Here is a 22,754-nt window from a genome sequence, read left to right on the forward strand (position 1 = left end):
GCTTCGCTTCTCTTGCAAATCAGTCTCTCTAGGGTCAAAGTTCTCCGGGATCAAATATACCGGCCCTTGACGTAGAGGCTCAGGTCAGGACCTCTTGGGGTAACGGAGCTCTGAAACCGAGCAAAGGGTGCGCTGCACATGTTGTAAGCTACCGCGTGCAAGAGTTTCAAGCCATGCTCTTCTCTTGCCCTGAAAGCACACGCGGTGGTTTCCTAACTCACAGTTTAAACCAGTCTCTTCCCCCTCGAGGCCACCTGTTTGCTCATCTTTCACTGGGCGAGGGGACCGGAGCACTTCTGATGCGGCCTCCTCTTTACCCTAAAACAGGATGCCTCAGAGGCAGTGTTTATAAGAACATGTTAATTTTTAGGGTAAAAATCCCACTAGAAATAGTCTTCGGAAAATATGATATTAATGTTTACAAATGTTTTTTAAAAGAAGGCAAAAGATTGCCACACACACCCTTAATGAAAACATCTCCATCAAATCCCTCCTTTTTTTTTTTTTTTTTTTTAAAGTACCACACTTGGTATCTGTTTTCATTTGTTAAATATAAGGACAGTGGGCAGTACAGTTAAAGGGGAAAAAATGTTGCAGGACCTTGCCAAAGGGAGGAAAAAAACTTTACAATTTGGTATTCAATCTATATAGAAATTTAATAACTATCTTTTGAAAACCCACTTACATGAATATTATTTTTCTATGCTAGATGAAGGATGCCTAGGAGGCCAGTCAATTTCCTGCCCCCGCCCCGCCCGGGTTCCAGCCGCAGACACCTGCCTCCTGCAGATTGCGCTCGTCCCGCTGCACCTCCGGGAGGGAGACCAACACCGACTCGACTCTCCGACGGAGGAGGAGCTCCCGCTGGGCCCGCAGCCCGGCCCCAGCCCCGCGGCCGCTGCGGGGCGCGCCCCTCCGAGCCCCTCTGCGTGCCTTGGGCGCACTGACCCCTCCAGGGTCCTGGGCCCCGGGCCGGGGGCGGGGCGAGAGGCGAGGGGCGGGGCGATGTCCGTGACGCAAGGCGGCTCCCACCAATCAGGACGCCCCGCGGCGCCGGCCGGGCCGCCGGCCCCTATAAAGGAGCTCGGGGCTGCTCCGCACACATTGCCGCCGAGCAGTCCCCAAACCTGCGCCCGCCTCCTCCCGCCGCCGCAGCCCGTGGCCCGCGGCCTCCCGGGGAAGTTTGGTCTCAGCTCCCGGACGGACGTCCCGATCTCCCTCCTGAGCGGCAGCGGCGGGGCCATGGAGAAGGGCCCGGTGCGAGCGGCGCCGGCGAAGCCGCGGGACTCGGGGTGCAGCAATGGGTGCCTGGAGGGGGAGCCGCGGCGCGGGCCGCCCGGCCGCCCGGCCGAGAAGTCGCCGCGTGCCGAGACCAAGAGCGCCCAGCCGACGGACGGCTGGAAGGGCGACCGGCCCCGCAGCGAGGAGGACAACGAGCTGCACCTCCCCAACCTGGCCGCCGCCTACTCGTCCATCCTGCGCTCGCTGGGCGAAGACCCCCAGCGGCAGGGGCTGCTCAAGACGCCGTGGCGGGCGGCCACGGCCATGCAGTTCTTCACCAAGGGCTACCAGGAGACCATCTCAGGTCGGCGAGCCCTGGGCAGGGGGCGGCGGGGAGGGCGCGGGCTACGGGAAGTCTAGGGTTGCCTCACTCTTGGCAGCGGGAGCCCCGTGCTGTCACCGTCCGAACCCCGCCCTCGGTCCTGGCCCGGGTCCCCGCCAAGGCCAGGGCCCTGCGTGGGGCGCATGAGGGCCTCCCCACCTGCGGAGCCGCTGCAGCCGCCCTCGAGGGTGCCCCCTGATCCTGCAGCGAGCCCTAGGCTGGCGAGACCTGAGTTGCCCAGGATGCTGGAGGCACCTGCTGGACCCCGGGAAGGACCAGCTGGGCGCTTTCGAGGAAGTGAGTGCTTCCTGGGCCGGCGCTGCTCGGGAGGTCTCATTTTTTTTGGTAGGTGATGGGGGGAGGTTGGAGGGGGGGGTAGCCTTGACTTCGTGTGCAGGTGGTGCCCTCGGTGATCCCGCACCGCAAACTCGGGGGGCCTGCACTCTCGCTGACTTGCCAGGCACCGGGTCTTCGGAAAGTTGTCATTCTCTTTGGTCCACACCAAGTTCACTCTAGTTCAGGACTCTTCCAGAATTTGGTACAGTTCTGGGCACAGGCTTCCTGGAGTTTGGAGGTGTGAGGTTTCTGGGGCTTGTTTGCTACTTAAACCTTCTCCCTCTATTTTCCTGGAAAGCAATAAAGTGACTCTCTCAGAGTTGCAGGGATGTTTGCTGAACTCTGGGACACGGAGTTGAATCCTTATGTCACCTGCTCCCCACCACACACAACTAACTCTCTCTCTCTCTCTCTCTCTCTTTCTCTCTCTCTTTCTCTCTCTCTCTCTCTCTCTCTCTCTCTCTCTCTCTCTCTCTCTCTCTCTCTCTCTCTCTCTCTCTCTCTCTCTCTCTCTCTCTCTCTCTCTCTCTCTCCCCAAATAAGCCAGGTTGGCCCACTGCTATCACTCAGGGTCAGGCTTTCACCAGGAGCAGGAAAATCAGGGGGTGGGGGTGGGTGGGGTGGAGAGGGAGTGGAAAATGACTGAGGACTTTCCTGCCTATTTGCTGGGTGAGCGGTGTTGGTCTTCAATTGAGAGAGAGAGAGAGAGAGAGAGAGAGAGAGAGAGAGAGAGGGAGGGAGAGAGAGAGAGAGAGAGAGAGGTATTCTGACATACACCTGGGACTAAAAGATATTCTGTAGTTCACATCTTTGGTGCCTTGTGGTGACATTCACTTCGTTGGCCTAAGAAGCCTTCTGCCTTAACAGCTTCCCAGAGTGACCGTGCTGCTTGGCAAGGAAGGCAGCCTGCCCGCCGCTGCTGCTTCCCTGACGAGTCTCTCCTGCAGCTGCCTGAATAGGTCCTGGGAAGAAGAAAGTTATTTTTGTCCAGCGTTCCACACCCCAAAGGAAGGGTGGCAAATCAGAGGGAGCGAGGGGTGGGGCCCCAAAAGGAAATGATATTATATCCTAAAGCCAAGAAATGTGTCCAAGGTCACATTTTTACCCCTTCACGGTAAAAGTTCGGAGCTTCAAAAGCAAAACTTCAAAATACAAAGACTGGAGAATATTTGATGAATATGCTCCACTTGGTGAAATTCCATGACATAATCAAAAACACCTTCCTAGGTGAGACCTGCTCGTTCTGCCTCCTGCGGGCACTGAAAGCCCTCTCCTCACTGCACTGGCCAGGCGTTGGGAATTTTGCCCTAAACATTCACAGGAGAGAGGGATTGCTGATCCCAAGACAGGTCCCAGAATTTACCTAACGTGGCTCACAAGGTTTTCCTAAGAAATGGTTAGCAGAAATTTGTCTCTGAGTCATAGGACTAATGACGCCAAAGGACACTTCATTCTACGTTAGAAAACTGCTCTAGTCAAGTGTTACTTTATTATTTAAAAAGTCTGCGGGCCTAGAGACAGAAAGCAGATTAGGGGTTGCCAGGGCCTGGGGAGGGGCGAGGGAGGGGCATGAGTTTCCTTTTGGGGTGTTAAATGTTCTGGGACCAGAGAGTGGTGATGGTTGCTCAACAGGCAAAAGTGATGCACCACCACTGAATTGTGCACTTTAAATGGTTAAAATGATGGATTGTGTCTACATTCTACCACAATGAAAAGTCCATAGACTATTTAAAAATTACTGAGCCATTAACTGAATACTTTTTATGCTATAAGTGCTTTATGTCGATAGTCTTGGTTGATGTTCAATTTTGAGTAGAATAGCACCCATGCCAGGGAAACTGAGGCAGAGAAGGTGACAGCTTCATGTAGAGCTGGTGATTGAATCCAGGCAGCCTAAAGTCAGAACTCATAGCCACTTTCTCACGTTGCCACTTAGAGAGAGATGTGTCAGTGTGTCTTATCTACTAAGTATTTCAAACTATGAGTTGTGACCTAATAGTTGTGACCAGCATTAAAAAAAAAAAAAAAAAAAAAAAAGGTGGATTAGAATAGAGAAGATCATATCACACATGGTAGGGGTAGATGTTTTGAGGAACTTTTGTGTAGATTTTATCGATCTGACTTTTTCTGGTGTGTACTGGCCCCAGATGTAAAATGTATTTCTTATTGTGGGTTATCACCAAAAGTTTGAAATTCACTAGAGAATTACACTTAAGGATTTAATATCAGTTTTTAGAGGTGCATAGTTAAAAAGAAGATGGAGAGGAGGGGATGATGAGGATGATGCTGAATTTAAAGAGATAAACCTGAAATGGTAGTGGTTGAAGACTTGCACCAACCTGGGTGGGAGAGAGAAGGAAGGATACTTAAACCTGTAGAAAATGCAGAAGAGAGTAACAGAGAAAACAGTCCTGCGCAATCCCTAATTTTAATTTCTTTAGAAGAGCGCATATGCCAATGACACATAGATTGTTTTGGATGGAAACAAACTTCTTTTCTATGATTGTAAACAAGATATTTTATATCTCTGTATATATTTTTTTAAATTTTTAAAAAAATATATTTTATTTATATATTTTTCTTACAGAGAGGAAGGGAGAGAGATAGAGAGGTAGAAACGTCGATGAGAGAGAAACATCGACCTACCGGGGATGTGCCCGCAACCAAGGTACATGCCCTTGACCGGAATTGAACCTGGGACCTTTCAGTTCGCAGACCGATGCTCTACCGCTGAGCCAAACCAGTTTCGGCTCTCTGTATATTCTTGATTAATAGTTTGATATATATGTTTCATAAAATATAAAATAATTTGGTACATTACATCCTTAAAATTATTACTATTATTTTCAGTTCCTCCTGGGTGGGTTGATACTAACTTCTGGTATTCCGGGCAGCTTGTCAGTTCTCCATGCTTTTCTTCAAAGGTGCCTGGTACACCTTCCCCTTACTTCGCAATGTGTGCCTTCTCATGGGTGTATTCAACTCTCTGGGTTCCTGTTCAACACTGGCTGTAGCTTGTAGGCTGGGATGGAGGGAGGGCTGGAGGAGACACTGTCACCTTTCCCCCAAACTGGCTATCCTTTGAATCTACCATCTTGACCTCGTACCAGCTCATCTTTTTTTTTGAGAATCTTTATGAGTTTATTTGAGTCAAACTGATGGCAATTGCTGGGAAGCAAAGTCTTCAGTGAACTTAAAAAGTGCTTCAGAGGTTGACAGTATTGCAGCTTATTTTATATACTAGAGGCCTGGTGCACGAAATCGTGCACTGGTCTGGTCTTTTGGCCTGGCCAGCGATCGAGGCCTATTGAGGGGCCAGCTGGCCATGGGAAAGGGCTGGCCAGGGGGAGGGGCCACAGGAGGTTGGCCAGAAGCCCCCCCCCCCCCAACTGGGTCTGATGGGGAGGCTGGCCAATTGGGTCTGACGGGGAGGGGCTGCAGGAGGTAGGCTGGCAGGGAGGTAGGGGCCATGGGAGGTTGGCTGTAGGAGTGCACTGACCACCAGGAGCCAGCGCCTACATTGAGCGTCTGCCCCCTGGTGGTCAGGCGCATCATTGTGACAAGTTGACCTGCCATTTCAGTTGTTCAGTTGTAATGGTCACTTAGGTTTTTTATTATATAGATAAGAATCAAAGAAAGAGATGTAAAGAGGGTTACGTGAAGTCCAGAAATTTGATACTGCATTACATTATTGGAGTTACAGGGAAAGAAATAATCTACCATTGATGGTAGATTAAGGAGGTAAGAAAAATCAAATCAAGGAAACCTCTGGGATTGGATAGGAAGTAAAATGGAGAGACATATACTTCTTTTACATGGGTGGGTACAATATAGTAAATAATTAACATGGACAGCACATAGAGATGGTATCCTGGGATCAAGGTAACAGTGAGGGATTCTCTGGTCTTATGATGTGGTATTGTAGGAGATTATATCCTAAAGCCAAGAAATGTGTCCAGGTTCACATTTTTACCCCTTCACGGTAAAACTTTAGGAGATGTCTGCATTCAGATAGTGAGAGAGAGAAGAAGCGGCAGAGATAGCCCTAATGGGAGGTATTGGACTCAGGCTTTAATGCCTCTGTTAGAATTTCATATGAAGACCCAACTCATATGTGAGAATCGTAAGAAATAGGAATTCTGCTTTTCTTCCTGAATTCTAGCAAAGAGAAAGCCAAGTAGATTAAGTTTAGAGACATTTCTTTGAACCCTATTTAAAGATATTTCATAAAGTTTTTTATCAGTGGAATTCATGAATGACTGCAAAAAAATTTAGTTAAATTACATTCAATTGTAAGGTGGACTAATAACTAACAAGCCTGTCCCACACTTACTCTTTTGAAGGAGATGTTTGAAAACCAAAATTTTATATATTTTTGTCTAAGCACATTTAGTTATGTTGTGGTCATTTATAGTTTATAAATACAAGTCTGTTTTAATGGATTTACTATTTGGAAACTTTTCAGTTCGGTTTTAAATATGTGTTTTAGGGCTTGAACTTTTTAAAATTGCGGTTACAAATTCTTTTTTTTTTTTTTTTAAATATATTTTATTGATTTTTTATGGAGGGGAAAGGAGAGAGATAGAGAGGTAGAAACACCGATGAGAAAGAATCATCCATCAGCTGCCTCTTGCACACCCCCTACTGGGGATGTGCCCGCAACCAAGGTACATGCCCTTGACCGGAATCGAACCTGGGACCTTTCAGTCCGCAGACCGAGGCTCTATCCACTGAGCCAAACCGGTTTCGGCTGCGGTTACAAATTCTTAATATTTCATTTCATTTAAAATAAATTTAGCCCGACCGGAGTCACTCAGTGGTTGAGTGTCCACCCAGGAGCCAGGAGGTCACAGTCTGATTTCTGGCCAGGGCACACGCCCATGTTGTCGGCTCCATCCCCTGTGGGAGAGGGGAGGGGGGAAGTTGCAGGAGGCAGTTGATCAATGATTCTCTGTCATCATTGATGTTCCTATCTCTCTATCTCCTTCCCCATTCCTCTCTGAAATTAATAAAAATATATTAAAAAAAATTTTTAAAAATAAAGTAATTTTATCTGTAAGTACATTTCAGATACACGTTTATTTTAACTCCTTTTGAACAATTAGGCATACATAATACAACATAATTATGTTCCATCTGGGCTAACATCTGAATTGTGTTCCCTACTATATATTTTGCAACTGTGTCCAAGTGCATATAGTTGAACGTTGTATATTCTTTTGGTTTGTTTGCTTTTTATTGTGGTAGATGCCCATAAGAGAAAACATACCATTTTAAGTATGTGGGTTAGTAGCATTAAGTGTATTCGCATTGTTGTGCAACTATCCATCTCCAGAATGGTTCACCGTCCCAAACCGAAACTCATTAACCAACTAACTCCTTATCCCCCTATCCTCCGAGCTCCTGGCAGCCACTATTCTGTTTTCTGTATTCGTTTGACTATTCTGGGTACTACTTCATCTGAGTGAAAACGTGCCATGTTTGTCCTCCACGACTGGCTTATTTCACTTAGCCTAATGTCTTCCAGTTGATCATGAACATCACATGGAAGATAGAAGAGACCCGTTTTGTTCTTGTTGAGGCAGTACCTCACCCTGTAGAATGTTGTATATTCTTACATTTACATCTATTGTATTTTCATTTCCTTATTTTAAGAAACTCTTAGAATTGAACATGTACTCTTTGTATATTTATCAAACAGCAGCGATATGAGTGACCCTGTGCCAATTGTTTAAGGGGAAGCAAAACTTGTTGGCCAGGTCTTGGCCCTCAAGGAGCCCATGGTCTGTGCTAGTAGCCAATGGGAGTCTCCGGCAGAGAGACTTGGAGCTACAGGTGACTATGGGAAGGCAGTTTTTGAACTGAAGGCAGAAGGAAATTTTTTAAAAACAGAAACAGTCCATGTTGAGTTAGAGAAGATTTTGTCTAACTGTTCTGGAATAAAAAGAATACATTAATATTCATAGCTGTCTGTACCACGAAGTTAAAATTAAATGGAGCTTGCTCTGGCTGGTGTGGCTCAGTTGGTTGAGCATCAGCCTATGCACCCAAAGGTCGCCTGTTTGATTCTGGGTCAAAGCACATACCTACGTTGCAGGTTTGATTTCCAGTCAAGGTGCATGCAGGAGGAGGCTGATCTATGTTTCTCTCTCTCTTTCTCCCTCTCTTCACTCTCTAAAATCAACAGAAATATATTAAAAAATTAAGTGAAGCTTTCAGAGCATTTAGGTTCATTTTAAACTTTTTAAAGATCAGCAGGAAGGCATTAGGGCTGGCTCCTTTCTCAGATGTTTTAAAGCCTATTCTGGCCAGTTAGCCTTTCAAATGAACTTTACTCAAACACACATTGCTAGTTGGTCTAGCCTTTGTAATTAGTTGTTTTATCTGTTAGTCTTTTTTCTTATTATTTGAAAAAATAAAAGAATTTCCTCTTGGTTATTCTTGCTCTAAGTCCTATTTCTTGAGTATCTTTAGACTGTCTAATCTTCTCTCTCTCTTTTTTAAAAATATATTTTATTGATTTTTTACAGAGAGAAAGGGAGTGGGATAGAGAGAAACATCAATGAGAGAGAAACATCGATCAGCTGCCTCCTGTACACCCCCTACTGGGGATGTGCCCTCAACCAAGGTATGTGCCCTTGACCGGAATTGAACCTGGGACCTTTCAGTCCGCAGGCTGACGCTCTATCCACTGAGCCAAACCAGTTTCAGTATCTTCTCTTGTTTTGACTCCTAACCTCCTCTCACCTGAAGTACGGTAACTTCTCAGCTGTCTGCAATGCCTCTTAGCTTATTCTGCTCCAATCCCTAGTGCCAATGTGATTATACTAAAATCGGGTGGGTCTCTTCCTTCTGAAAACACTTGGCTGATTTTCCTTTGTCTTTCCTCGCCATGGCTATGAGGTTTTATTATGTCCCAGCCTCTTGCCTGCATTTGTTTCCTAATCTTCCATCACCATCTCCTCACCAGGCCAGTTTGGTATGTTAGTTTAGTGCCTAGTGTGTCTTGAAAAACCACTCTGCCTCATCCCCACACTGGAGCTGGAGATGAAGCACACGTCCTACACGGGGCTCGTTCTGCAATATTTAGCCTTTATTATTTACTCTCTTCTTCTAATCTTCCTTTTCTATCTTTTTTAGTTTAGGTTGCTAACCTCGAGGGAATCCTCCCTTCTCCCGCAATTTATCAACAGCCATTGCCTCTCTAGAGCTCTGTGAATAAGCAGCCAGGGTTAGGTGAGGAAACTGGCCCTTTCTGAGTTCTGGATTGAATATTTGGAAGCTCTTGCTGTGAGGCATGGTATGTTTTCTGAACAGATATTTGTTTTTATTTGTTCTAAGTAGGAATCAGTGCCCAGTTCAACAGAGGCCATTACCCAACGTCCCAAACAAGGCACGTCTTCCTAAAATGGCTTAAAATACAATGATACCTATTGTACAGTTTATGTACTTGTGATAAGATGCAGTGATGAAGGCCCTGAGTGCTGGAGTTCCGCTGAGGGGCCATAGAGCTGCTATAGATCATACATCTCTAACTGACCGCTCCTTCAAAATAAGAGTGCCCCTGCTAATACACAGGTAACCACGGAGGCGCACCACTCTGAATGCCCACCAGACACTATTTGCCTTTCAGGCGCAAGGAGTAGTTAGCTGACAGCCTCCAGCTGTCAGTACCTTCAGGGTTTGCCTCAGTGGAAGCCATGCTTATCCGTGTTGCTTTTTCTTTCACTTTAATATCCATCTCTTTCTTTCTATTTGCTCTTCACCACAATACATGGAGCTTTTTGAGGGTGGAGTCCAAAGACTCAGCCTGGTATACTGGGAAGAACAACTAGTCTGGGCAAGTCACAGCATCCTCACTAACTTACTTACTTACTTACTTACTTACTTACTTACTTACTTTATTTATTTATTTATTTATTTATTTATTTATTTATGTCTTATTTATACAAGTCACGTCAAGACTTTTATGATCTGGTCTACAGGGAGAGGTGGTTAGACGAGGAGTTGAATTGTCATGCTGAGGTCTCCGTAATACGGGTTTGCTGGCCAGTATTGACTCATTGCTCACCCTGTAGACTTTCAGCAGCTGACAGGTGAGGTCCTAGCAAGGACCTCAGACTTTTTTCCTTGTTACAAGTGCTGCTTTCCTTTGAAATACTCAAGCTACTCAAATAGTTTCTATGGTAACACGTCTCTTGTTTTTCTTATGAGGTGGATTTTTGAAAAGGTTCTTCATTTGTATGCCCTCTCCGGTCTGTGGTCTCCTGACCTGTAGCCCCTTTGATTAGACAAAGCCATTATTTAACGACTATCCCTCAGGAATATTGTAAACACATCTACCAGAAGAATGAGCAGTTGCTTGTCCTACTAGCATGTGAGGTTTTAGTGTATTAATAAGGCCCCCTATTAACTAGAAGAGGAATTGTTGGATTAGTTGGTAGAACAGTCATACCAAGAAAATGAATATTCTTTGTTAGGAAATGACATTGAATTTCACTTTTACTTTTTTATTTTTTAAATTTTTTTATAGGGTTATGTATTTTTTTTTTTAAAAAAAATATATATATATTATTGATTTTTTACAGAGAGGAAAGGAGAGAGATAGAGAGCCGGAAACGTTGATGAGAGAGAAACATCGACCAGCCGCCTCCTGCACATCCCCCACCAGGGATGTGCCTGCAGCCAACGTACATGCCTCTGACGGGAATTGAACCCGGGACCTTTCAGTCCGCAGACTGACGGTCTACCACTGAGCCAAACCGGTTTCGGCTCACTTTTACTTTTTATTATGCAAAGTTTAATAGACAAAATTGTATAATGGACAGCTATATACCTACCACTTAGATTCAAAATGAACATTTTGCCATATTGGCATATTCTATTTTTTCACTGAGAGCAAATCAGAAATGTGTATTCAGAGGTGAAATGTCACCCTAGGAAGTGGTGGTGTTTTTTTTTTTTTTTCCTTCTTAACCACTTACAGAATGACTAGTAAAATTAACTATTAATTCCTTCAAATCATTTAATACCTAATCTGTATTCAGACTTCCCCTGTTGTCACATATGTCTTTTCGTTATGATTTGTTCAAACCAGGACCCACTGGAGACCCACATATTGGCATTTGATTGTTAGGTTTAATCCAGAAGAGTCCCTGCGATCTTCCCCTCCTACCTCCCCACATGATACTGAGTATCAGCGATGGTCAGTTGTGCTTTAAGATGACCCACCCGTGGGATTTGTCTGATTGTTTTCTTCTTGTTCCCATTTAACTTGTTTCTCCCTGCCTCATATTCCTGGAAACTGGAAATGAGGTCTAAAGACTTAATTCAATTCAGGGGAAACGTGTTTAGCAGGAATGCTGTTTTCTTCACGCAGAATCACAACCAGGAGACAGAAAATATCTAAATGTGAAGATTTGAAGACTCTGGTTTGATAAATGATTCTTGAGTGGTTTCCTAGGATAAACTTCTGTAGAGAAGTTCCTTTAAAAACACACACAACCCTTTTATTAGTTTAAAGATTTAATGGGATTCTTTTTTCCCTTGAAACTGTCCCCGTTTTCAAAAAGTAAAGGTCAAAGTGGCATTACATTACTGAAGTTTTCCTCATATAAACCCAGGGAATGGTTGATAAAACAGTATTTTGTGAGTGATGCTCAGTAACTCTGGGCTCTAGCGGCCGCTGGCATCAGGCTGCTTGTTCTATCTGCTCTCCTGGGCCCTCTCCTCTCTTAACCCCCACGTTGATAACTAATTTTGCTTTGTTTTAACAAATCAGGTTTCTCTCTCTCGTTTCCTTTGCTGTTATTGACTTTATGGCGGACCGTGACCTGCCCTAACTCCAGGTTTCCTCCCTCTGACCCTCCCCTTCAGTCCACGCTCCTGGTAGGTCAGGTTCAGACTTCTGGCCGCTGCTGTGACCGAGGCTCTGATCTGGAAGTCAGAGGACAGGGGTCAACATTCAGCTCTTGCACTAACTAGTTGGCTCTTCCTCAGCAGAACTTAATGTTTCCAAACAGACCATCATCTATGAAACGGGAACGATAGCTGTTTTAGCTCACGCAGAGTGTGGCGGGGCTTGAGAGAGGTCATGAACTGAAGGTAACATTTAATTTGAAAAATGCTCCGAAATAGTGTCCGCCTGGTGTTGTTTCCCACTGCTGTGTTTTATCTGATATGGTGCCTCTCTTCCTCTCCTCCTAGCCATCCTTGGGGCCTGGGTCAAATCTTCATCTTCAGTGTAGCCGCATTGTTCCTCCCAGCCCGTCATTTTTCCTTTATATAAATGATTGCTGCAAAATAAAATAAAAAACACACCAAACGCTTGCTGCCCCCAGGCCTCTGGTATATACCTATGCTACTGCTCCGTGTGTGGTTCCGCTCCCCACCTTGGGGCTACAACTTCTTAGGTGAGGTCCTCCCTTCATTTTCACTCTTCCTTTCTGCTGCCTGCTCCAGGCAAAATTGACTGCAGATTCTTCCTCTGCAGCTCCTTCCTCCTGTTTCCCCTCTTATCACCCCTTCCCCAACTTGTCTGTTCCCGGCCTTCTTTTTCCAGTTGGTGTGCAGACATCGCAGTGTTCCGCAGGAATTGTCACCCTCGGACTTGGTGACTGTAATGAGGGTTTACGGTGAGGTGTTATATTGCCCACTGTTTGGCCTTGTTAAACAGCCAATGAGGGCCAGTAGGGGTCCCTTTTCAACCCCCATTTTCTCTCACTCCTCAAGAACCCATGCTCCCAACCTGACTGGTCATCAGAATCGCTTTTGTCCAGGTTTCACCCCACACTTAGAGAATTTCTCAGAGAGGCTCTGGAAGCTGTATTTTCCAAAGCTCCATGATTGGCCATATTTGGGAGCCACTGTTCTAAAATACGATGCCTTCTCCCTTAATCATTGTCACTAATGATGGTAGCTTGCACACCCTGTTGGTACTTATTCATCAGGTAGAATTAACAGATGGTTCCATAACATTAATTATCTCTGTGAAATCTCATGGCAAGAGTGATGGTGAGATGATAAGGGCTGAGCCCACTACAGGCTTTTGAAGCAAATGCATAGTCATCAGGTTGGTGTGTCTTTCTTCAGAACTGCTGTGAACCAGACCTTGTTACCACCATCTGTTTGTAAATTCCATTTTCAGTTTAACAGCTGGATTGTGAAAGATATACGGAATTATCCAACTAAAAAACTAAATTTGGCAAATATACATCTTTTTTTTTTTTTTTTTTTTTTAACTCTGGATCACTTTGAAAGTTAATAATGTGCATGATTGGCAGCCTTCAGTTTTATCAATGAATAAATCTGAATAGTTTAGAACAGGTGCTTTTCCCTACCTTAGTTCAGAAAGCCACTAACCATTACTATGCACATCTCAAAGGCTCACCAGTGGGTAACTGTTGATATTTGGTATTGATTTCTAACACCTTGAGTTGTGCAAGCCAGGAAACTGGGAGTTCTGTTAAACTCCTTTCCAACCTTGAAAACATTCTAGCCCAGGTCACAGTCTGCACAGAGCTCGAATGAGGACTCAGGTCTCTGAACTCTCTTAATTTATTGCTATACTTTACCATTCTAAGTTGAACCATTGTGCTTGTGGTTCCATAAGAGCCAGTTAAGTAATTGTGTCTGGGGAGAGAGATTATAAGTGCTTTAATTTTTTTTCATTTCGGTATTTCATAATCTTATAAACTATAAAGAACATTACTACTGTAGTCAGGAAAAAAAGTCTTGTTTAATAAAATAGAGGCCTGGTGCATGAAATTTGTGCAGGGGTGTGTGTGTGTGTCCCTCAGTCCAGCCTTACACCCTCTCCAATCTGGGACCCCTCGAGTGATGTCTGACTGCCCATTTCGGCCCGATCCCCGGTAGGATCCCTAAACGGGCAATTGGACATCCGTCTCACAATCTAGGACTGCTGGCTCCCAACTACTTGCCTGCCTGCCATCCTGATTGCCCCTGACCACTTCTGCCTGTCAGCCTGATCACCCCCTAATCACTAAAAGGGAGGTGGGAAGCAGCAAGTTTTAAGGCCACCCTCAGGGCAGGAGCCGTTCACTTGCAGACTGCCGCTTAGGGAGGTATCTGCAGGAGTTTGCAGCATTGCATGAAACAGGCTGTGTCTTTCCTGTGACATCTTCCTCCAGCCCCAGTCCTTCCGTGCAAAGGCAATCCAGGTTTCTTGCTGTTTTTCCTCAGGGAAAAAACCTCCAAAACACCAGCTTGTGTATGAACACCTCAATTAAAACTTTTTCAATTAATAAAATGTCTCAGATATGCAAGGAAAAGTATAAAGAACTAGTTTAATCAACATTCAGTTTTAGCAAATATTAATAATTGCTTTTAAAAATACAGAACCTGTTACCCTCCCTCTGCAGAGTTAACCACTATCTTGAATTTGGTCTCTAGCTCTTATAAATATTATATTAAAATATAATATTTTAATATTTTTATTTTATGTGTATGCCCACCAACAACAGATAGTATTGTTCCTACTTCATTTAAATAGACCATAACTTATACATCTGTTACTGCTTCTGATACTTGCTCTTGCGTTGGACATGGCTTCCAGAAATTATAAATGCAGCTCAGATTCAGTCGCATTCACTGCTGGTTCATATTTTATTGTCTGACTCTACTCAAACTGTGTAATCCTTTTCTCCGATGCAGATTTAAAGACCTAATATTTGCTATTATCCATAATACTGCAGTAAGAATTCTTATGTTCCCTTGGCCACACGAGTTTCTTTGGAGTCCCCCTTCTTTAAATCTATTTTAAGGAAGTAATCACAGGGTACAGACTGACACATTAATTGGATAAAATAGGGGATCTATGTTTAACTCTGGCCCTGTACATGGCATACAGGGCTCAGTGGAAACTCCCAAAGCCTGAAGTCACAATGCCGACTTTCACAGTTGGGAGAAGATAGCGTTAACATCTGCGTGCTGGCAGGTGCTTCTCTGGTGTTGGGAAGGTTTGGGTCCGGGATTCAGACCTTTCTCCAGGAAGGGTGGGGCCATCTTTATTAGCATCTTGAGTTGATTGAATTCCAGCCAAGATCAAAGAGGCTTTTTAGGTCTTGCTTTCTGTCTTGTTCTCTCTCAGTTCTAAAACCAGCAGGCAGACCTGGTTGCCTGTTCAATGTTCCCAGTCTTCCTCCAGTGTCTCTTAGCTCTGCCCTCCCAGGGAGAAGCATAGGTGTGTCATTCTGGCTCCCTTCTCTAATTTTTGGTGCTGATCACCCAACACCCTAGGTCAGTGGTTGGCAAACTCATTAGTCAACAGAGCCAAATATCAACAGTACAGCGATTGGAATTTCTTTTGAGAGCCAAATTTTTTAAACTTAAACTTCTTCTAACATCACTTCTTCAAAATAGACTCGCCCAGGCCATGGTATTTTGTGGAAGAGCCACACTCAAGGGGCCAAAGAGCCGCATGTGGCTCGTGAGCCACCGTTTGCTGACCACAGCCCTGGGTAGTGCTAATTCCTATTGCCACTCATTCAAAAGCAATCCCATTAGATGCAATTTTCCTTTTAGGGGGGAATATCCAAGGAGTTTCCTCTTACCTCCCTTTTCCCCAACAGAAACCTGTTTTGTTTGAGGAGGAGCATTTTAAAGCTGTGAAGATTCTGTGTAACGGCACAGCCCGTGAAATATGTCAAAACAGGGTCTCTCAAAGTGTTTCCTAGATAGGAGCATCAGCATCTTCTGAGAACTTGTTAGGAATGCAAATTCTCGGGCCCACATGCTCTGTGGGTGGGGATGCTTAAATAGGTACTGGGGTCCTACAGTGGGCCCGTACTTTTAGGAAGGGACTAAATACTTGAGAGACAGCTGCCCAGCAGGGTTGTTTGCTGTCATTAATGGTACAAGAAACGTATATGTACTTCTATGGTGTGTGTGTGTGTGTGTGTGTGTGTGTGTGTGTGTGAGAGTGTGTGAGTGTATGTGTGTATGTGTGTGGTGTTGGTATATATAGACAAACCTTTAACTCTTGGAGCTACTTTGGTTCTCTTTATTGGTTATAACCTACTGTAGGAAATAAAATGTCATAAATCCTTGTTTCCAGGGTTACCTTCTTGTTGCTGATAACAGGCAGGAAATTAAAACAATCTGTGATAGTGTTTTGTTCTTATTAGCCACAGATGGTAGCTTTCAGATATGTTGAAGCAAAACATAAATATAGCAGGGGAACTTTATTACTGTTGAAGAAAAATGATTTGGCCAGGTCAAGTTTATATAGTCTGGGTTCATTTTAATGAAATGGGACGTAGGGAACATTAGTGTTCCGTTACCACACAAGCAGCTGGACGTGTAAGGGACACTAGTTTTGTTCCTTTTGATATAACTTGGAATATGTAAAGCATACATGATTTCAAAGTGAAAATTATAACCAATTTATTCAAATATGTCTCACTTCCATCCATATCTCTTCTCTGCAATTAGTCCTTTATGGGTAATCATTTTTATTCACTTTTTGATTTAATCTTTTAGTGTTTGCTTTTGAAGATAATCATAGGTATGTGTGTATGTTCCCTTTTTCTAATTTGTTTACACAAAAGGTTGCATATTATACTACAATTTTCTAAAAAAAATTATTTTTAAAAATTAGCTCTATTAAAGTATATATTAAATTCATTAAAATTCACCAACTTAGTGTGTATAATCTGAGTTTTGACAAATACATACAGTTGTATAGCCACCAGTGCGGCAAAGATTGTTTGCATCAGCCAAAATAGTTTCCTTTTACTCTTTTGTAGCCAATCCTCTGCCCCACCTTTCTGGTCCCTGATAAACCACCTGTCTGCTTGCCAGCGTGGTATCTGCCTTTCCCAGAACCTCAGACATAGTTCTGTGTGCGTGCACATGTGGCTTATTTCACATGGTGACAGATTCAACCCTGTTAGTACAGGTACTGGAAGTTATTCCGAGTAGTGCTCCATTGTTTATACATTCTGTTGATAAATACTGCCTTTTCAAAAAGTTTTTATTTCAAAATACTTTTACTTATTTAATTATTTTGATTTGGGGGAAGGCTGTGGGAAAGAAGGAAACTTTATTCAGTGCAAAACAGCTCAGTTTGAAACAGCATGGCTGTGAAAACAGCTCAGCGATAGCATGGCCCTGGGGCCAGGCCTCTCCCCGGTTGGACAGCTCTGCTCGCTCCTCGATGGTCTGCTCTGTTCCGCTCCTCCATGAGATAATTTTAGACCTAGAGCTTAATAACAATGACAGTACAGAGAGTTTCTGTCTACCCTTTCCCAGCTTCCTGTAATGTTACCAACACTTAAGAAATTAATTTTGGTACAAATACTATTGCCTAAACTACAGAGTTTATTAGGATATTAGATTTTTCATTGCATCTAGATTCCTCTAATCTGTGACAGCTTCTCAGTCTTCCCATGTCTTTTTTTTAAAATTTATTTTTTATTAAATTATTATCTGTGTACATATACCATTGCCCCCCTCTCCTCTCATACATACCCTCCCTCCCCAGAGTTTTGTGTCCATTGGTTGTACTTACATGCATGTATACAAGTCCTTCGGTTGATCTCTTATCTTCCCCAGATCTCCCTACCCACCACGCTGTAATTTGACAGTCTGCTTGTTGTTTTACTGTCTCTATATCTTTTGGTTCATCAGTTTATAATGTTCTTTATTATTCATAAATGAGTGAGGTCATGTGGTGTTTCTCTTTCATTGACTGGCTTATTTCACTCAGCATGATGTTCTCCAATTCCATCCAGGTTGCTGCAAATGATGAGAATTCCTTCTTTTTTATGGCAGCATAACATTCCATTGTGTAGATGTACCGTCTTTTTTTTTTTTTTTTTTTTAAAGTATCTTTATTGTTGGAAGTATTACAGATGTCTCCTTTTATTTCACCATTGACCTCCTCCACGTCCCCCTGCCCCTCCATAACTTCAACACACACTTGTCTCTGTCCATGGGTGGTAATATGCATATAAATTCTTTGGTTAATCTCCCCACTCCCCTACCCCACCTTCCCTCTGACACTCATCAGTCTGTTCCATGCTTCAATGTCTCTGGATCTATTTTGTTCATTAGATTCCACATATGAGTGAGTTCATGTGATACTTGTCTCTCTCTGACTGACTGACTTTGCTTAGCATAACACTCTCCAGGTCCCTCAAGGGGTAAGAGACTCTTCTATTTTATAGCTGCACAGTATTCCAGGATGGTATTATTTTGAAATAATATTGCTACCAAAGATGTCTGAGATTTGCTGCCTATGGTTTCTTCTAGGATTTTTATGGTCTCACCACTTACATTTAAGTCTTTTATCCATTTTGAGTTTATTGTGTATGGTATAAGTTGGTAGTCTAGTTTCATTATTTCCATGTACCTGTCCAATTTTCCCAGTACCATCTATTGAAGGAACTGTCTTGACTCCACTGCATGCTCTTGCCTCCTTTGTCAAATATTAATTGAGTGTAATGGCTTGGGTTGATTTCTGGGTTCTCTAGAACAGATATATATATATATATATATATATATATATATATATATATATATAATCTGTTGCTCTTGTGCCAGGACCACTTTCCATGTCTTTTAAAAGAGTACTTATTTAGGTATTTTGTAGAATGTCCCCCCATCTGTCTGGTGATTAGATTGCAGTTACAGATTTTTTGGGAAGAATACCAGAGAGGTGGTGTGCCTTTCTCATATTATATCAGGAGCTACACACTATTAAATATGTCTTATTACTGCTCACTTGCTTATGATACTCTCTGCCAGATTTCTCCACTATAAAGTTACTATTTTTCCTGTTCTGTAGTTGGTTTTTTAGAATCAAAATTATTGCTTTTTAAGTTCTGGTGTACATCAGTGTGCATGGGACACGTAGTTTGACAACATCCTCCATCCTTTTTTTTTTTTTAACATCCTCAATCTTAATTGTAATCATAATAATAACAGCTACCACTTACACACCTGCATAGTTCTAAACCCATGTAGATTACCTAATTTAATCCTTAGGAGCTGTGAAGGAGCACTTTTTTCATGCCCATTTTATAGCTGAGAAGACTGAGGTACAGAGTGTCTTGCTTAAGGTCTAGTTAGTGATGGAGCTGGATGCTTACTTAGCCTAACCTGAGGGCTGGCTTTTCACATGGGCCCTCTGGTTGTTGTTAGAGCTTAGAAGGGGGACGTTCTCATTCTTTGCCAAGGAAAACAAATGAGAACTTCCTTCGTTCGACAGTTCTCTTTTGTGCTTTTTTTTAAAAAAAATATATTTTGATTTTTTACAGAGAAGGAGAGAGAGGGATAGAGAGTTAGAAACATCGATGAGAGAGACTCATCAATCAGCTGCCTCCTGCACACCCCCCACTGGGGATGTGCTCGCAACCAAGGTACATGCCCTTCACCGGAATCGAACCCAGGACCCTATGGTCTGAAGGCCGACACTCTATCCACTGAGCCAAACCGGTTTTGGCATTGTGCTTTCTTTAAAGAATATTTAAGAAATATTTTCATTTGTTGGCTTTTACTTTCAGGAAGATTCCTTGCGTAACTGATTTTAGTAAGCCATGCCTGGCACTATTACACTAAAATCTTGGAGAAATCCAGTCTACGCTGAGGAGCACTAAGGATCTATTTTTAGATTCATTCAGAAATATGACTGAAGGTTATTTAGGGTGGAATATTCAGAATAGAAATCTGCTTTTGGAGGAGTGCTTACCCAAAGAAAGGCACTGAGCCCTCTCCTCCTGGATTTTACCAGCCTCACCTAATGGGGGTCGTGTTTGTGGGTGTGTGTCTAAGCCCCACTTGTTCACTTCTGTTGACCACGCTAATGACTTTTCTACTACACAGTCAAATGTGTCTCTGAATAGCCTGACTCCAGGGATGCTAAGTGGCTGGATGGTGACTCAGTATCTGTGAGCCTCTGTTGTAGTGGTAGTGGGACCACGGAAGGTCGGGCTGTGTGGGTGGACGTTTGCACATCTTCTTGGTGACTCACACTTCAGCCTGCCTTTCTGAGGAGAAGTAGCTGTAGGTGGCTGCAAATCTCTACTCAGCTTCTCTCTTCTCTGTGCAGACTGGGCATCCCCAAGTCCTTGAAATCACTCAGCTCAGTGTCTTGAATGTACCTAGTCTCCCAACTGTCCTCAAATCAGTGCAGTTTTTTAAAATAGAAGTGTTTTGTTTCTAAGTGTCTGTTGCATGTCTGGCCATATGTGCCAGAGTCCACGGGTTAAACAAAACATGGCTCATTACCCAGAGACACCCTGGGCAAGCATACTCACAAAGACTGTAGCATTTATTTCCCTTGGAAGGAGGAAGGCAGCTATTTAGAATAAGCCTGATTCTTGCAAACAATAACTATAAATTTTATGAGAAGTAAATTATTTGAGGGATTAATAAGAAAGGTGAAGTTTATAGGAGTGTGGATCTGGCCTCAGAAGTCAGAAGACTAAGGATTTTATTTTTCTCAGAGATGGTTTTCTACACATCCATAATAGAGAAAGTGTGAGGTATGAAAAAAAATGTAAGGAAGAGAGTGAAAAGGTCCTATTTTTCTCACCAGAAATAGCCACTCTTTGTTTTGCATAATTTCTCCTTCCCTTCCCTCTCTCATGCTGCATATATATTTGTAATCCTGAATTTTTTATGTAATACTATATCATAAAAAATTTCCCCCCATAATTTAAAGAAAAAGACTTTGCTAATTTGATGGGAGAAAAAGAACTAATTTTAATTGGCATTCCCTTAATATGTTAGTTAGGATTAATAGGATTGTCAGTTTATTTATCGCCAGAGATTGTCAGGTTTTCTGCTCTGTATCTTTTCACAAAATTGGAAATGTTACTAAAGCAAGCCTCTGATTTCAGATGTTCTAAACGATGCTATATTTGATGAAGATCACGATGAGATGGTGATTGTGAAGGACATAGATATGTTTTCCATGTGTGAACATCATCTAGTTCCATTTATTGGAAAGGTAAGGTTTTTTCTGTTGTTTTTTTAACCATCTAAAAAAAACCCCTTAATTCAAGCTTTAAAATTGTCACCTAATCCCAAATATCCCAGATATTTACAATTACATATAAACTTTCATTCTTCACCTACCTGACTAATCTAATTGCTTGAAATTAACAAAATATAAACAGTGACAGAAGGCCCTCAGGGAAAGGATTTCACTGCAAATGCCATGTTAATAGGGTTAAAGTAATGAGATTAAAGTCTCTCTCTTTTTTTCCTAGGTAGTTGCTGCAGGCTCTGAAAACCTTTGTGTCCTTTATTTTGACTAAATAATGTTTGACTCAAGATAGACTTTTAAAAAGTCTTATTTATTGGTTTTGAGGTGGGGAGAGACATTGGTTTGTTGTCCCACTATTTTATGCATTCATTGGTTAATTCTTGTGTGTCTCTGACCAGGGCTTGAACCCACAACCTTGGAGGATCAGGATGGTGCTCTAACCAACTGAGCTCCCTGGCCAGGGCCAAGATAGACTTTGGTATAATGTGACACGAGCTGTAATGATGCAGAATTTTTTGCAGCAGAGGTTACAGTTCTAGTGGATTTAATTTGTTTCCAACCCTTTCTATGTTCAGAAAAGTGTGTCTCATTCTAACTAGATAATGTCATCTAGCTTGGAGTTAACATACCTTTGAGAACTTGTGGGTTTAGGACCTAGAATTGTCCATTCTCTTCCCTTCCCCTATATAAAAAATTTATTTTATTTTGACGATTTGTTAATAATTTTCTAACAGAAGATGTATAGGAAATAGTATTGTGAATGCCTATATACTCATCACCTAAATTTAATATTTTTGTTAAAGTATTTTGTATTTTTATTTTTTATAGAAGTAAAACAGAAAAGTGCCCAGAACATATCAAGATCTAGATCCAGAACTAGAACAGCTCAAGAACTAGAATGTTGTTAGCATTCCTGAAAACTCCCCTCGTGACCCTTTTCTAATTCCTAACCCACCTCTTGTCCGCACAGGTAGATTGGTTTTGCTTGTTTTTTAACTACAGTCATGTGCTGCATAAGGACTTTTGGGTTAATTAAGGAACCCAAAAGATAATAATGGACCTGAGAAATTCCTATCTTAGTGATACCTTATCTCTTATCAATGCAGAAGACAATGACTTAAATCTGCTTAACAACCTTTCCCTTGTTACTGTGCTTTTCCTGGTAAATCCCCTTAACTGACTCTCCTACCCCTAATATTTTCTTTTGTTGTCAGCTGAATATGGTATTTGAGGTGGTGGCTTTGCAGAGTTCTCCGTTTTTCCTGGGTGTCTCTCATGCATACAGAAGATATACGTGCCATTAAACTTTATTTTTCTCCTGTTAATCTATCTTTTATTACAGGGAAGTCTCAGCCAAGAACCTAGAAGGATAGAGGGGAAAAATATTTTTCCTCCCCCACGGAGAAATAGTCTAGGTGTGTGGTGGGCTGTACCATCTAGGTTTGTGTAAGTGCATTGTGATGTTCACATAACCTAGATGGCCTACGGACACATTTCTTAGTACTTGCCTCTGTTAAGTGGCACATGACTATATGTGTGTGTATATATATATATATATATATATATATATATATATATATATATATAAATGGAAAGAACCTACAGCACGTGTTCTGTATCTGGCTTCCTTTGCTCCACATTGTTAAGTCATTAATGTCATGGCCTATTGCTGTAGTTTGTTTCATTTCACTGCTATATATTCCATTACGCACAAATACCATCTATTCTGTTCAAAGGGAGTTAGTGACTTGGCTGAGGCCAGACCCAGGAGCTTGATCCTGGACTCAGTCTCTCACCACTTCT

At 42.7% G+C, this 22,754-nt stretch overlaps 1 protein-coding gene across 2 annotated transcripts in view; it reads left to right on the plus strand.

The window, feature by feature from the left end:
• The first annotated feature begins 1,091 nt into the window (after positions 1–1,091).
• Positions 1,092–22,754, plus strand: part of GCH1 (GTP cyclohydrolase 1) — a 33,960-nt gene continuing 12,297 nt past the window's right edge. Inside the window, exons 1-2 of one of the 2 annotated variants that reach the window (XM_084877836.1) lie at positions 1,092–1,585; positions 20,803–20,912. In XM_084877836.1, the coding sequence (XP_084733962.1) occupies positions 1,243–1,585; positions 20,803–20,912 (453 nt within the window). In that variant the 5' untranslated portion in view covers positions 1,092–1,242. The remainder of the gene's footprint in view (positions 1,586–20,802; positions 20,913–22,754) is intronic. The other variant, XM_084877835.1, reaches the window with a different exon arrangement.

This window comes from Pipistrellus hanaki, assembly GCF_964339955.1.
Source record: "Pipistrellus hanaki genome assembly, chromosome: 1".
In the NCBI taxonomy this organism is placed as follows: Eukaryota; Metazoa; Chordata; class Mammalia; order Chiroptera; family Vespertilionidae; genus Pipistrellus; species Pipistrellus hanaki.